Consider the following 15,303-nt stretch of genomic DNA (forward strand, 5'->3'; position numbering starts at 1 on the left):
AGTGCAAGCATAAACTGTTAAAGGTGCTTTTGTGCGTGAAGATTTATCATAAATCTGAGGAGATGAAACAATTGTATGTGAGCATGGGAACAAAACAGGCACTAGTTTTGGCACCATTGTGTCATCCCAAATCCCCAAAAGGAATGTGCCAAGCATATTAGAGCTCCATGCATCCGGACATTCTCCAACTGATCTTATTCTCAAGTTGTCTGCAATTCTTCATGTCTCGGGTTCTTCTTCCTTCTCTGACAAAGCCTATTCTCTAGAACTCTTCTCAGCTCAAACAAGTTTCCTCTCTGGATGTCTTCAGCTTGTTTACTTCTTCAGTCAAAACAACCTCTGTAAAATATCTCTTAAAACCCAATACGTTCCTTTCAACCGTAATAGATCTCTGTGAGAGTGTTCAGCTAGACTTGGATATACCTTCTCACAGCCGTTGCCTTGAGAAAGATCCAAAAAAAATAGGAGCCATAACAAAGCAGAATCCACAGAAAACAGAACACAAAAGAAAACGAGTAAAAGTGATCATCAGAGGCTTCACTTCATGAGTTATCCGTGAGTCCTCTGATTAGGTGAGAAAAATAAAATATCGAATGTAGATATTGGCATGATTCTTGGGCGTTTCACAACAGAGACAAGACATGCTCAGATTAACAATACCAAACATGAATGCAAGGTTATATCTCAACAAGCAACAAGTGGCCTTCATTATCCACTCCAAACAAATCAACGAATATTCAAACATCAACAAGAGACATAGAAGAGTGATAAACAGCCAAAAACCATCAATAAGCCTATAGCAATCATACCTGAGGGAGTCTACTTTTTCAACAAAACCAGCAAGACTCCAAGTTTTACTCCAGAAAAATCAGTCTGCTACCCTGCTTCCGGCCAAGCTTCCTCCTCTAACTCAGAGAACCTCTCTGGAAGCTCTCAACAGCAGCCTAGAAAATTTTTGGTTCCCTCCTCTTACCCTCGTTTCTCTCTCAAACTAAACGGCCACAAAAATCCCCCCTCAACCTCTCTGTCAAAAACTCCTCCTATAGCAGCCTTCTCTCCAAGCTATCTCTCAGAAAAACCACCGGAATCTCACTCTCTCTCACTCTCATCCGTTTTTCCCTCTAGTTCCTCTCTGTTCTCTAGCTTTTCCTCTCCTCAGCAAAAAGAACCTCTCCTTTCCTACTAAAAACAGCCCCCCTCTGATAACGAATACTTTTTTTCTTTTTTTTCCTACTAGATTTGCCCCTTTAACAATATCTCCAAAAACAGCCACCAAAAGCAACACTACCCTTTGCAGCCTCCTCTCTCTCTCTCATACACGCCCCCCTAACGGCCTGCAGAATCCTCTTCCAAAATGTTCCTCCACGTGTCATCCTCATATTCGTCTCCCAAAAAGCAAGGTTGATTCTCTTATGGCCACTAAGGATTTGACATGTGGCTCGCTGGGGTAGTAACACCTGGCTAAAAGATCTGCAGGAAAGTGAGGAAAATAAGCCCCTAAAATGGGGGTCTACAATATTCTTTCCATTTTCCGAAGTTAGTACCATTAAGCACTGGAATGTTGTTTATGTTGGCAGATATAACGAAAGCATTAACTGTATGCAAAATAAAATAATAAGCTCACAATAAACAACATTGATATTTAGTCTTTGGACAAAAATAACAATTTATAAATGGTATTATTATAAATAAATAAAAAAGGTAGTTAATATATACTGATAACAAATTCTGCCAACAATATGCCTATCTTTGGATCGACTTATTGCATGCATGGACATCACCAAAATATCACATATTTACTACCACAAGTGTCTAAAATTTGGCAAAAAATAATCTTCCTTTGGTTTGATTATTTTATGCATAGATTTAAATACTACTCATAGAATTCCATAATAAAATCCACATACTTCAAGATAAATAAATTTACATAATAGAGGTCACTTTGGTGACATATAATTTCACTTTAATTCATATTGAAATATTGGGTTTTAAACATGCAAAGAAAAATTTGGTCAATAGTCAAAGTCAATAGTCAAACGGTCAATCAAAGGTCTACTGGGTCGGTCAAATGGGTCAGCCAAAGGTTCAACTGGGTCAATCAAAGGTCCAACTAGATCGGTCAAACAGATCAATCAAAGGTCTAACCATACCCAATACTTGACTCAATTTAAATGGACTTGGGTTCAACAATCCAAATGACCCAATATAATGACTTAGGCCCAATGTCCACACGACCTTATTAAAAGGCTTAGGCCCAATGTCCAAATGACCTTATAAATTAAAAGACTTAAGTCCAATGTTCAAGTGACCTTATTAAAAGACTTATCAAAATGTAACAAGATAATGAAGGAAAAATAGGTCATTATCACCCAACCACTTCATCCTTATACCCAAGATTCTCAAAAACACTTATATTTTATCTTGAAAAATATGCAAACAATCCAAGAGAAAATATCTTATAAAAATATTGATATTTATTGGAAAAATTATTTATAAAAATTATTTACAATAGAAAATCTGGGTATTTCGGATTAAAGAAAATTTCCTTTACAACCAAACACACAAAAAAATGGTGGATGAATGAATGGAAATCAAATTAAAAAAACTTCATCCACCATGAAACAACTTTAATTAAAACCTAATAGATTTAACAAGAGTGGCTCTAATACTACTTGTTGGAGAATCACCAATCATACAAAGTAATTATAGAAATTGATAATCTAAACAATAAATACGTCAGAATCTCATGCTAAATCTATAGGATAATAATATCGGAAGACATATATACCTGAATCCATTGAGATTATGTACATGGGTCTTGTTTTCCACATCTGGAACGAATATTACAGCCTCAAAATCACTCACTAATGGAATGTAAATAATAAGCCATTTTTCTATCTCCTCTTGTTTAGACTGGGGACCATAACCCTATTTATACCCCTTATTATTTTATTTTATTTATTTATTGACTCATCATTAATAAATAAAATAAAATTGGTCTTTACACATTGCAAATCTCATATAGTCCATATATATAGAGATTCTTTAAAGGTCCATCATTAACTTAATTGATCACATTTAATTAGGCCAAAAAATAAGATAGCTAGCTTAATGTACAATGTGTTAATATGTAGGCCCATAATTACCAAAATATCCAACATGAAGTTCATTCAATAAACTCTTTGGATTGTCTCAAAAAGTTGAGAAGAAACGCCTAGAAAGTGTCTTGATTAATAAATCTTCAATTCAAAGAAGTGAAGAAATGTGTCTAGTTATATATGAGTTATCCAGGAGCAACTTTTTCATGCACAAAATGGAATCGAGCTCAATGTGTTTGGTTGTCTCCTAAAAGTAGGATTCCTTATCATGTGAAGAGGGCTCATATTATCACATAATAGGAAAGTGATCATTGTAGTTGAAGACCAATGTCATGAAGAAATGCGAGCCATATAAGTTTTGCTGTAGTGGGGGCAAAAATCAATATTCAGCTTTTGTACTTGAGCTTGTCATTGTTTGTTGTTTTTTTGGAACTCTAGGTGTGATGTCCTACATCGGATAGGGGAGAATGTTCCTAGCGCTATATATGTAGAGGCTCCTCTTAACCAAGTAGACGCGTTTTAAAGCCGTGAAGGCCCCTTTGGGCCCAAAGCAGACAATATCTACATGGTTGGGTGTAGGTCGTTACAAATGGTATCAGAACTGATCCTCGACCCCGGTGTAGGGGTTTGTTTGGCTCCATAAGGGGTGTTTGTCTGTTTGACCCCGCAATCCCATGGGACACAATGAGGTCGTTGTGTCTACATGGGGGGGAGGGGAGGGGTGTTTGTGATGTCCTACATCGGATAGGGGAGAATGTTCCTAGCACTATATATGTAGAGGCTTCTCTTAACCAAGTAGACGCGTTTTAAAGCTGGGAAGGCCCCTTTGAGCCCAAAGCAGACAATATCTACATGGTTGGGTGCGGGTCGTTACACTAGGAAATAGCCTAGTGTACTTCTATTTACGAGTCTTAGGAAAACTTGACCAATCATATTTAAAGAAAGCATATGAGTTAAACTTTATTTATTTTAAATAAAATATTATTAACCATTATTATCTTTAAATTTTTATTGTATTTTGAAAAAAGAAAATAAATTATGTTTTTAGTTGTTATTTATAGATAGATAAATAGATAGATAGATATATTAAAATAATATTTTTTTTATGAAATATATATAAATTATGATTTTATTAGAATATTATGATTCATGTAATACGAAAACTATTTATTTGTTTGTAATTAAAATTTTTTTTTTAGTGGGACTTGAATAAAATTTAACTAGTATTATATAAATTGAATTAAAAATTTTCAAATAAATAAAAAACTATTTTATTTTTAATAATACTTGAATTAAATTTAATTAATATAATGTTTATTTTGAATTTATAATCTTTATTTTAAAAAAAAAAATATTTTTAAAAACAAATTGCCAAACATGTTTATTGTTATCAAATACTAAAAAAATTATTTTCTAAAAACAAATATCAGGAAATATAATCAAACAAGCCCTAAATTTGTACCCTTTGAAAACTTTAATTTATATTATCTTAAATTAAGACTTGTTTTTTTACTCCAAATTGGAGTATTATTGTTATTTCAAAAGGGATGTTGGTCCTCTACTTTGTTTTTAGATATTAATAATAACTTTCATTAATACTTTTACTTCTTGTACTATCACCAATAATGGGAAAAATGAATCAAACATAAATATTTATAATATAAATATTATTAAATATCTCAAAAACTAGGGGAAGAAGTTTTTCCAACTCATTTTAAATATGCACACACATTTTAATGTTATGGGAGCATACCAGATCCAAAGTCGACCATACTAATACAAAAGAAAGCAAGTAATTAAAAATTATATTACATTAAGTTAATCCTTGACCTCGATGTAAAACTTTAAGTGTTTCAAGTGGTCTCATCATTCCATGGAATACAGTAAATATATTGTGTTGGCATAAGAGGTATTATAATATCTCATATCAATTAGAGTAAAAAGTTCATCCATCTTAATTATAAAGATGTGTTTTTAGATTGGTTTTCAAAGAAAACTCTCTTAACTTTTTTTCAAATTCCTTCTTGGTGTTCAATCTGAAATGACATGGATGAAATGAAGGGGTGGGAACACTAAAAGAAAATGGTGGTCCCATTTCTAAAGCTTAATCAACTTGTTCACCAACGATGTCGAAAATTTTCCAAGTATTTAGGGTCCATGTGAAAATTTTCCAAGTGAAAATTCTCCAAGTATTTAGGGTCCATGTGATGCTTTTTCCAAGTTGGTGTAGACAAATTTTGGGAAGAGTGGAGGAATCTTTGGCTTGATAAGATGCTTCACGCATTTAGCGCATAGACTTTGGACCTCTACCTTATCTAGAAGATGACGATAGTGGACCAAAGTATTTTAGTCCACAAATGACATTATTAGAGAAAAAAATTGAATATAAAGTATCAAGTGATGTTTATTTTTAAAATTTTTGGTTGAAGTAATTTATTTTCAAATTTCATTTCCTTTATTTTTAACTTTTTGTTAACTTATTGCTTATTTTTTAAAATTTTTATTAAATAAAAAAATCAAAATATTTTATTTTTTTAAATAGTAAAAATAATATATTGGCTTTTTTATTTTTTAATATTTAATAAAAATAAATTTTAAAAAAATAAATAACTTAATACTTAATATTATTAAATGCTGTTTAATTTTTGTTTAATTTTAAACTCTATTTAAAATTAATTCAAAAAAACAAACACTACTTTAATATATTCTTCTTTTCCCCCTATTACTACTATTCCAAAATAATAATTCAACTCATTCATGCTAGTTTTCCAAAATAATAATAATAATAATAATAATAATAATAATAATAATAAGGATGATGATGATAATTTAATCAATGAAAAAGAAAAGGGGGATAAAATGGGCTCCAAGTTATATAGATGTAATAAAACTTTGAGGTGGAAAAGTAGAGCAAGGACTCTTTAACATATGATACTCTACTTTTTGTCACTACCTATTCTTCAATCCCTTTCTAAAATGTCGCCATTCAATTAATGGGACAAAATTAAAGCTATCAAAAGTCCTCAACTCATGTGACAATTTTACAACTTGCGCTATGGCGCTCAGTACTTTATGGACTATTACAACATCCAATTGAATCCACAAAAAATAATAATAATTAATAAGTTTTTTTGAAAGGTATCAGGGCTACCATCAATAAATCCAACTATTTATTCATGCACCTAAAGCGATTATTAAAAGTAGAAAATGATAGTTATCAGCTTGCCAGGCGTTTGACATGAAAGATTTGGAAGTTGTATTTGAAAAATGTATGTATTAAAGATAACGATAATTTTGATATATTAAAAAAATTGAATCAAATAAAAATCTATCTTCAGTTTTACATTTGATGAGGACAAAGCATGGATATATTTGCTTCTCCAAACTATGAATAAATTATTTGAGAAATTATAAAGTTGAAAATTTTATTGAAATACTTTTAGGTTATGTTTAGTTCCCGAAAAATATTAAGAAAAGAAAAAAAATAGTACAGAAAATGATATTCTCATGTTGAAGAAAGTCGAATATAATTAAAATTAGTGAAAAATTAATATATTTTTAAATTATTTAATTTTTATACAAAGGCGTTAAATATATTAAAGAAAATGAAAACAATTATTGATTTTTATTTTCTTTCACTTTTTATTTCCTTCTACTTTTCCTCTTTATTTTTTTTCCTTCACATTTTTTCTCAAACATTCCATAAACCAAACAAAGTCTTAAAGTTAGGGACTTCTAGCTTTTAAGTTGTAACACCCCAAAATAAACTTTAGGGGCAAAATAGTAAATTAAAATTTAAGTAATTAATTAATTAAACTCATTAAAGGTAAAAGAGTCTTTTTACAATTAAAAATCTTATGTATTAATTAGATTTTCCTCTTATCTTCTTTATTCAGAAAACTCTATTAACCTAAAATCAGAGAATTAGAGAACATAGGACTAAAAGTTTGGAGGTCTAGATTTGAAGTTCAGATTTTTCCAAGTAAGATTCTAACCATATTTAATATATTATATTCGTTAACTAGTTTTGAACATATTAGATATTCTTTAGAAAATTTTAACTTAGATTAGGTTTAGTTTAGTTAATTTATTTTAAGATCAAAATATTGAAATTATGAATATAGGTTATTTCATTGATGAAAATAGGGAAATTTGAAATTTTTTAGATGAATGGATCTAAACAATGAAAATTTAAAAATTAAATGAGTAAATAAATCTATGATTATATGTGGCTTAAGGGATTGGAAAATAATAAGAAAAAGAATTTTGGATTTGAGGCACTAAAGAAAAAAATAATAATATGTGATTTGGATACTTGTTAGGCTGTTTGGATGTTGTAGGGTATTGAAAAAATATAGTAATTGTTTTTAATAAAAGTTTTAATATAATTTAGTATACAAAAGAAATAAATGGTTGAATAAGTTTTGGAAGAAATATGAGTTATAAAAAATTTGAAAATTCATTAAATTATATTATTATTGTTTAAGATGTTGAAAATAATATTGGGTAGTAATAATATTAGCATGAAAATTTAATTAGGATCCCTAATACTAAATAAAATATTTTTAGGATTGTCAAATTTTTACCTTTAGATAATTGTGTATAATATAATATTAGGTGAGAGTAAATTCGTTAAGCTAAATACTTCAAATTTTTGAGCGCTTCTTCAAGGTAAGAGAAATTAATGCAAATTTTTATAAAAGAAAATAATTTCATTTTTATATTGTATTTTGAAATATGTAAAAATATTATTTTTATCTTTTCACATGATCGAATCAAATATGTGTTTTGTATGAAAAAAAATATTTGAGAATTTTATTTGTTTATGAAAAATGAAATTTTTTGAAAATATGATATTTTGTTTTGCAAGTTTGAATTAATAAAATAAATTGTTTGACTTTGATTTCTATGGCCCTAGTGAACGGGTTATAATTATTGATATTTCTATAACCCTAGTAAACGGATTATAATTGTTAACATATTCGGTCCTAATTAATGGGTTATAATAGTTAATATTATATTGCCTTAGTCAACGAATTATAATAGTTTACCTTATGACCCGAGTCACTGGGTTATAATTGTTAACATTTGATTTTGTTCACTTTAAGTAGAACAAATTTAAAACTATCCACTCATTTATGAAGTCCCACCTTTCATATTGAGGGCCTTTAAATTGTGAACAAGAAGTGATCTTTCTTATAGCACCACTGTCTAAACACCATTAAATGTATTATGAAGAGTAATATCAAAGAAGATCCAATTTCTACTTCCGCATCATATCGTGTATTTTTTTATTTATTCAGTTTTTAAATATCTGGTATATTACATATTAAAATACCAATATATATATCTATATATATAAAATATGTAGAGCTAAGATTTATTCTTAGGTTCAGGTACGTACAGGTCCTTCATGGTATACATTTAAAACCCTAATATGATGCTCATGAAAAAGATTTATTTGCTTGATCTTATTTAAACAGTTTTTTGCCCAACTCATTGAATGATTTGTGCTCTCTTGTGAACTCTTTGAAAGCCATATAAGTTGTTAGATGCCTAACTTTCATGTGATTAAGATGATATTTTACATGCAAGGTCATTACTCATTAGAGCGTAGCTCCCCTATAGTGTCAGACGTCTTCGGTTTGAAGAGAGAGAGAGAGAGTTGATCAAGACGAGTTTGATGAATTTATTGCCCCTACCAACCCTCCTTCCCCCCTGCCACTGGTAATAAATCGAGAGTTGACTTGTATTTCTTATGGGTTCCATGCCCCCAATGAAAGTTGCTGAAGCCATTTTCCGAGGAACAAGTTGTCCATTTCCTCCTAGACGGTGATAGATTAATCTCTCTCATTAGAAAAGAATGATTACGCGTGCTTCATTTCTCTTTCTACAGCTAAACGTTTCTGTATTTACATCAATGACTAACTCCTTTCATTTGTGATGGCCCCATCATTGTCTACCCTCTTAAATGAGTGCAAGGCCAATTTTAAAAATAATTATATATAAGTTCTATTAATTAATGAAACTACACTGGGGCTTTCTTCTTTAACACACTATCAATTGACAAACATAGTCCAATCAATTCATGATTTGTGGTTTGGTCTAGGTAGTGGTGGAGCCACCCCAGGCCAAGGAGGGGCCAATGCCCCTCTTGAAAATTTTAAAATCATTGCTCAAAAAGGGGGTTGAACCCATTCGTAATTTCAAAGGCCCTAACAAAAATAAATTTTGAAATCTTCCCCACCCCACCCACCCCCCTCCACTAGGTTTGGTTTCTCTTCATGCTTATCTCTTTTTTTTTTTATATATATATATATACTGAAATCTTATTTCTTTATATCTTTATTCAAATATTTAAATTGTATTACATAAATCAAGAGTCTATGCTAAAAGTTTTGTATGATTATCATTTGGCACACCCAAATAATGACTTGTAGGTGATGAGCTACATCAATTGATTTTTCAAATAAGACGGTGTGAAAGGAGTTTGTGTACGCACATCACAGTCAATGATGACTTAGTGTACAACTTTATATGGAGTCCAGTAGCTGATATGGGTCTTGATGATAATGTTTATGAGAAAATCAGACAACACACGCCTTGTCATTTTCCGATCTATCACTGCCCCACCCCAACCCCCCACACTCTGGAAAGCGACAACTAAAATCAACTTTATTATCGTCATTCCTTAGGTGCCCCATTCACATTGATGTGAATCATGTGATAATTAACTAATCTTGGCATATATCAACTTTAATTTTAGACAATATTAATGTATAATATATATACAACATAATCTCTGGCAAAGCTCATACCCAAACTCGTCCCCATTTTGAAAAACAGAGAAAAGAAATGGATCACAAAAGAGATGAAGAGAATGGTTTGGATGGAAACTACAATTCAGTAGTGGAAACTGAACACATGAAGGAGAAGGAGAAGGAGAAGGAGAACCAAGAAGAAGAAGAAGAGATGTCGGTGGAGCGGCTTTTTGAAGGCAAGGAAGTACCATCATGGAGAGAACAGCTGACAGTGAGGGCCTTCGTGGTGAGGTTCGTGCTGTCAGTGCTCTTCACCTTCATAGTGATGAAACTCAACCTCACCACTGGCATCATCCCTTCCCTCAACGTCTCTGCGGGGCTCTTGGGTTTCTTCTTCGTCTCGGTTTGGACAAAGTTTCTTGACAAGTCTGGGCTCTTGAAGCAGCCCTTCACTCGACAAGAGAACACTGTTATTCAGACTTGCGTCGTGGCCTCCTCTGGCATCGCCTTCAGCGGTTTGTCTCCTTCACATTTTCCTTTGCCTTTCCCTAACACTACCATTACTTTATGTTTGGCTAAAAAAAAAAATTATTTCTTCATAAAAGATTGAAAATTTTGATGAAAAATTATTGTTTAATAATTTAATTTTTAAGAAACTATATTAATATAAAATTAATAATTTTTCCCTTTTAATTTTCTCAATTTGCAGGTTTTTAATTGTTTGAATGTTTCCCCTTTTTTTTTCCTTCTGTTTTTGACTCTGGAATGTTTTACACCCCACACACAGTACAACGTAAAATTTGTTCAAGGACTTGCCATGTGGTTTTGTGAGTTAGAGGACAAGGGTCCAATGATTTAAACTTTTATTTTTATTTTTTATTGTTTTGGGCATATAGACCACAAGTACATATCCTTATCTCTTAACACCCTTTTGCACTGTATTTTCATATGCACCCACGTGCCATAGGATAAGAGTGCAAGAAGGGCCCGATCATCCAAAAATAACTTTTAAAAATAGCAGCTACCATGTACTGGTCTAAAAATTGTTTAAGTGGGAATCTGTATATTCTTAAAAATAAATTTTATTTTATTTTATTTTTTTTGTTTTCTTATGCTCCTAATAAAAAATAATATATACAAGTGATGATAGATCCAATTGACACCGCATAATGAATTGAAAAAGTAGGGGTGAAATTTGAATTGATTACCTCAACCCTACTTTAACCCAACATGATGTTTTATTGGAATTCAACAAACATTTTTAATACGAAGTTGAGTTAAGTTTTATCAATCCAAACTCAACTTTGGTTGGGCTGAGGTTAAGATTTGAACTATCCGAGTTTAACCTAAGCCCGATTTAATGTTTTTATAATATTTATATTATATATAATAATATTCATTTTTAAAAAAAATTAAAGAAAAATATCAAATTATAATTATATGATATAATTTTTCATTTTTTTTAGAAAGATATATAAATTTATTTTTACATTTTATGGTTATCTTGAAATTTTGTGTTATTTATTATTTAAATCTTGGCATAAATATATAGATTTTTTTTTTTTAATAAAAAAACCACTATAGATGGATTTTGAATCATGCAATCCAATCAACCTAACTAATTCGAGTCTAACCCAGTTAATCCAAGTCTATACCCAATCAATTCGAGTCTAATCCAATCAATCCGAATTTAATATGAGTTAAAAAAAATGAGGTTGAATTAAGTTTGAGTTAAATACCTCGAGTTAGAAATCAAGTTGGGTTGAACTTGGGCTAATTATTTCTTAATTTGTGCTGACCTCATATTAACCATCAACCTGCCCAAATTACAACCCTATGAAAAAAGTACCTAATTTTCTATACAAGTCAAGGGATTCTTAACAAAAGATATATTAAATTCTTAACAAGGGTTGCCAGACTTCTTAACTAGGTCTAACCCTTTTACTTCATTTGTTAAACTCGTTTCCATTTTAGTATATTTTTTTTCTTAGAAAAAAAAAGACCTATTATGCAATGAGATTGTGTTGTGAATAGGAATAGAGACGAATCAAAATACCAAATACAAAAGAGAGGAATGGAAGTAGAATAATTTTATCTTTTTATTCTTATTTCTAATATACAATCCAAATGTAGTAGCAGTGAATAAAAAAATGAAATATATTTTTCATTTCTATTTCCTGTTCTCATATATTGAATGCACCCAAAAAGGAAGCCGGGGTAGCTCAACAAGCAATTAATTTTGTAAGCCACTTGTTGTATATGATCATTAATACCAAAATAATAAGCAAGTGTGAAGATTGTTAGACCTATGTGTATATATAGAAATGTTGAATGTCTTGATTTATTGTGTATAAATAGGAGGTTTTGGAAGCTACCTTTTCGGAATGAGTCAAGCTATTGCTAAACAATCTGAAAATGCTGGAGGCAACGAGGAATATAAGAACCCAGCAGTAGCATGGATGATTGGCTTTCTCTTTGTTGTTAGCTTTCTTGGCCTCTTTTCTGTCGTGCCTCTTCGAAAGGTTTGTCCTCCAAACTCACACTCAATAACCAAGAAAATTTACTGAATTTAACTACTTGTAGGATATGCATCGACATTTAGAGTCCATTTGATAGTTTTCTAGGAAGCACTTTTAGTATTTTTATCACTTAGAAAATTTTATTTTTAAAATATTAAAAATGTTAGAAACAATTTTTAAAATCACTATCAAACATACTTTTAATTTTTCTCAAACTAAATATAGAAAGGGAGTTAGTCTGCAATCTTGATTTGTATAGTATGTTATTGGTTTCAGATCATGATTGTAGACTTCAAATTGACATACCCAAGTGGTACTGCCACTGCTCATCTCATCAACAGTTTCCACACTCCTCAAGGAGCCAAGTTGGCAAAGTAAGGCGCTACATGGTTTGATATCCCTTAAGATATCTAGATAGAAGATAGGCATATGAAAATTTGTGGATTCTCATTAATTGTTTCTTGTATTTGATGGCTGTAGGAAACAAGTTAGAGTATTGGGCAAGTACTTCTCCTTCAGCTTCTTGTGGGGTTTCTTCCAATGGTTTTTTGCTGCTGGAGACGATTGCGGATTTGCAGGCTTCCCTACGTTTGGACTTAAAGCATACAAATACAAGTATGCAAGTGTAACACCCTTCTAAGATAGCATTAATAATTGGTGTTGATGCATATTAATTAGTGAACAAAAGTTATAACAAGTTATTGAAATTGTATAGCAAAGATTTTACATTAAGTAACCTCAATGTGCCATGATATAGGCATTAACTTGTTGATAAGAATTCCATGTTAAGCAGCCTACTTATAATGAGTTTCAATTCATTTTGTGACTGAAAGTGCTTGTTTTGATAATTACAGGTTTTTCTTTGATTTCTCGGCAACTTATGTTGGAGTGGGGATGATTTGTCCGCATATAGTAAACATATCGCTGCTGGTTGGAGGAATTCTTTCTTGGGGACTTATGTGGCCGCTTATAGAAACTAGAAAGGGTGATTGGTACCCTGCAGACCTTCCCTCAAGCAACATTCGTGGTCTTCAAGGTTACAAGGTCATTATCTAGTAGAATGGCCATAGGGCCAGTATATCATAACCCCGTTACAGACTTCATTTATTTCTCACTAACATTATGTTATGTCCTAATACAGATATTCATCGCCATTGCAACAATCCTAGGTGACGGGCTATATAACTTTTTCAAGGTACTGGGTCAAACTCTCTTGGGATTGTTTTACCAACTCCAATACAAAAATATGAGCGGTGTCCCACCCATTGAGGATCGCTCCTCTCCTAGGAGCTCATCTACTTGTTACAATGATACTCGTCGGACACAAGTTTTCCTCAAAGATCAAATTCCAACATCATTTGCTATTGGAGGGTACATTGCAATAGCTGCAATCTCCATGGCTACACTTCCTCACATATTTCCCCAACTCAAATGGTACTACATACTGGTTATCTATCTTGTTGCTCCTACCATGGCGTTTTGCAATGCATATGGGTGTGGGCTCACTGACTGGTCTCTTGCATCCACCTATGGGAAGCTTGCCATCTTTAGCATTGGAGCATGGGCTGGAGCTGCACATGGTGGAGTTATAGCAGGCCTGGCAGCCTGTGGAGTTATGATGAACATTGCATCAACCGCTTCCGACCTAATGCAGGATTTCAAGACTGGTTATCTAACCTTAGCTTCACCACGCTCAATGTTTGTGAGCCAATTCATTGGTACTGCAATGGGTTGTGTCATCTCCCCTTGTGTCTTTTGGCTGTTCTACAAGGCTTTTGATGACCTTGGGCAGAGTGGAAGTGAATACCCTGCTCCTTATGCTCTGGTCTTCCGCAACATGGCTGTTCTTGGGGTAGAGGGCATCTCCAATTTACCAAAGAACTGTTTCACGCTTTGTTGTGTGTTTTTTGGTGCAGCAATTCTCGTGAATTTGGTTAGGGATACTGTAGGTCGAAAGAGGGCGCAGTTCATTCCAATCCCAATGGCAATGGCAATACCATTTTATCTGGGCCCTTACTTCGCCATTGATATGTGTGTTGGTAGCTTAATATTATTTATATGGCAAAGGATAAACAAAGCTAAGGCAGAAGCTTTTGGACCTGCAGTAGCTTCTGGCTTGATTTGTGGAGACGGACTATGGACTTTGCCTAGTTCAATTCTTGCTTTAGCAGGAATAAAGCAACCAATTTGCATGAAGTTCCTGTCTAGGGCAACAAATGCCAGGGTTGATAAGTTCCTAGGGGCTTAAGACTAATCAAATTTTACCTATGAAGGATGATCTGTAAGGTTGTACCATGAATCTCTTTACTATTTTGTTTCTTTCCTTTTAGATGATGGCTAAGTTACTCCTAATACAGAATGTTTATGGCAATAGCATTATCTTCTCTTTTCTATCCCATTAAAATCAAAGTTCTCATCAAACGCAATTGGACCTTGCTATGGTACTAAAAATTCACTTTTTGGTACATACGAAAAGGTCGTACCCAATCTTGAATAGTCACATTATCAATACAGTTACTTTTATATCTCAAAATAGGAAATTAGTCTTAAAAAGTAAAACTAATTAAAATTGTTTTATTTTTTACTTTTAATAATTAATTTCTAGACATTTTATGGATGTTTTGTTTTTATTTTTATTTATTTATTTAAGAATTGTCTTTATAAGTATTATGCTAAATTGAGATATATTAAGGGTGTGTTTATCACGTGGGAATGGGGAATTGTTTTCATTCCTCTTCCCTTTTAAATAAAAATGAATTTGGTAATTTCAATTCTTGTATTTGGATGCATATAGAAATGTAAGATTAGAATAGTAATTTGTTTTTATTTCGATTTTAAGTAAAAATGAGAATGAAAATGAAAAAAATAAATAAATTGTCAATAATATCTATACATATGGTGTAAAATATTTTTTAATTTTAATTT

General features: G+C 31.9%; 1 protein-coding gene across 1 annotated transcript; it reads left to right on the plus strand.

The window, feature by feature from the left end:
- The first annotated feature begins 9,867 nt into the window (after window positions 1-9,867).
- On the plus strand, window positions 9,868-14,749 carry LOC100256406 (probable metal-nicotianamine transporter YSL7). The gene is made up of 6 exons (XM_002269241.5): window positions 9,868-10,374; window positions 12,218-12,381; window positions 12,655-12,752; window positions 12,859-12,993; window positions 13,233-13,422; window positions 13,520-14,749. Exons 1-6 carry the CDS (start codon window positions 9,954-9,956, stop codon window positions 14,624-14,626), a joined length of 2,115 nt encoding a protein of 704 aa, XP_002269277.1. The 5' UTR covers window positions 9,868-9,953; the 3' UTR covers window positions 14,627-14,749.
- Window positions 14,750-15,303: the final 554 nt, after the last annotated feature.

This window comes from Vitis vinifera, chromosome 17 (assembly GCF_030704535.1).
Source record: "Vitis vinifera cultivar Pinot Noir 40024 chromosome 17, ASM3070453v1".
Taxonomy (NCBI): Eukaryota; Viridiplantae; Streptophyta; class Magnoliopsida; order Vitales; family Vitaceae; genus Vitis; species Vitis vinifera.

What these genes read in the sequence shown, in the direction of transcription:
- LOC100256406 (XM_002269241.5), top strand. Translation starts at nt 9,954, where the DNA reads ATGGATCACAAAAGAGATGAAGAGAATGGTTTGGATGGAAACTACAAT. An exon ending in CTCTGGCATCGCCTTCAGCG is followed by an intron (nt 10,375 to 12,217) that starts GTTTGTCTCCTT and finishes GTGTATAAATAG; the next exon opens with GAGGTTTTGGAAGCTACCTT. An exon ending in CTGTCGTGCCTCTTCGAAAG is followed by an intron (nt 12,382 to 12,654) that starts GTTTGTCCTCCA and finishes TATTGGTTTCAG; the next exon opens with ATCATGATTGTAGACTTCAA.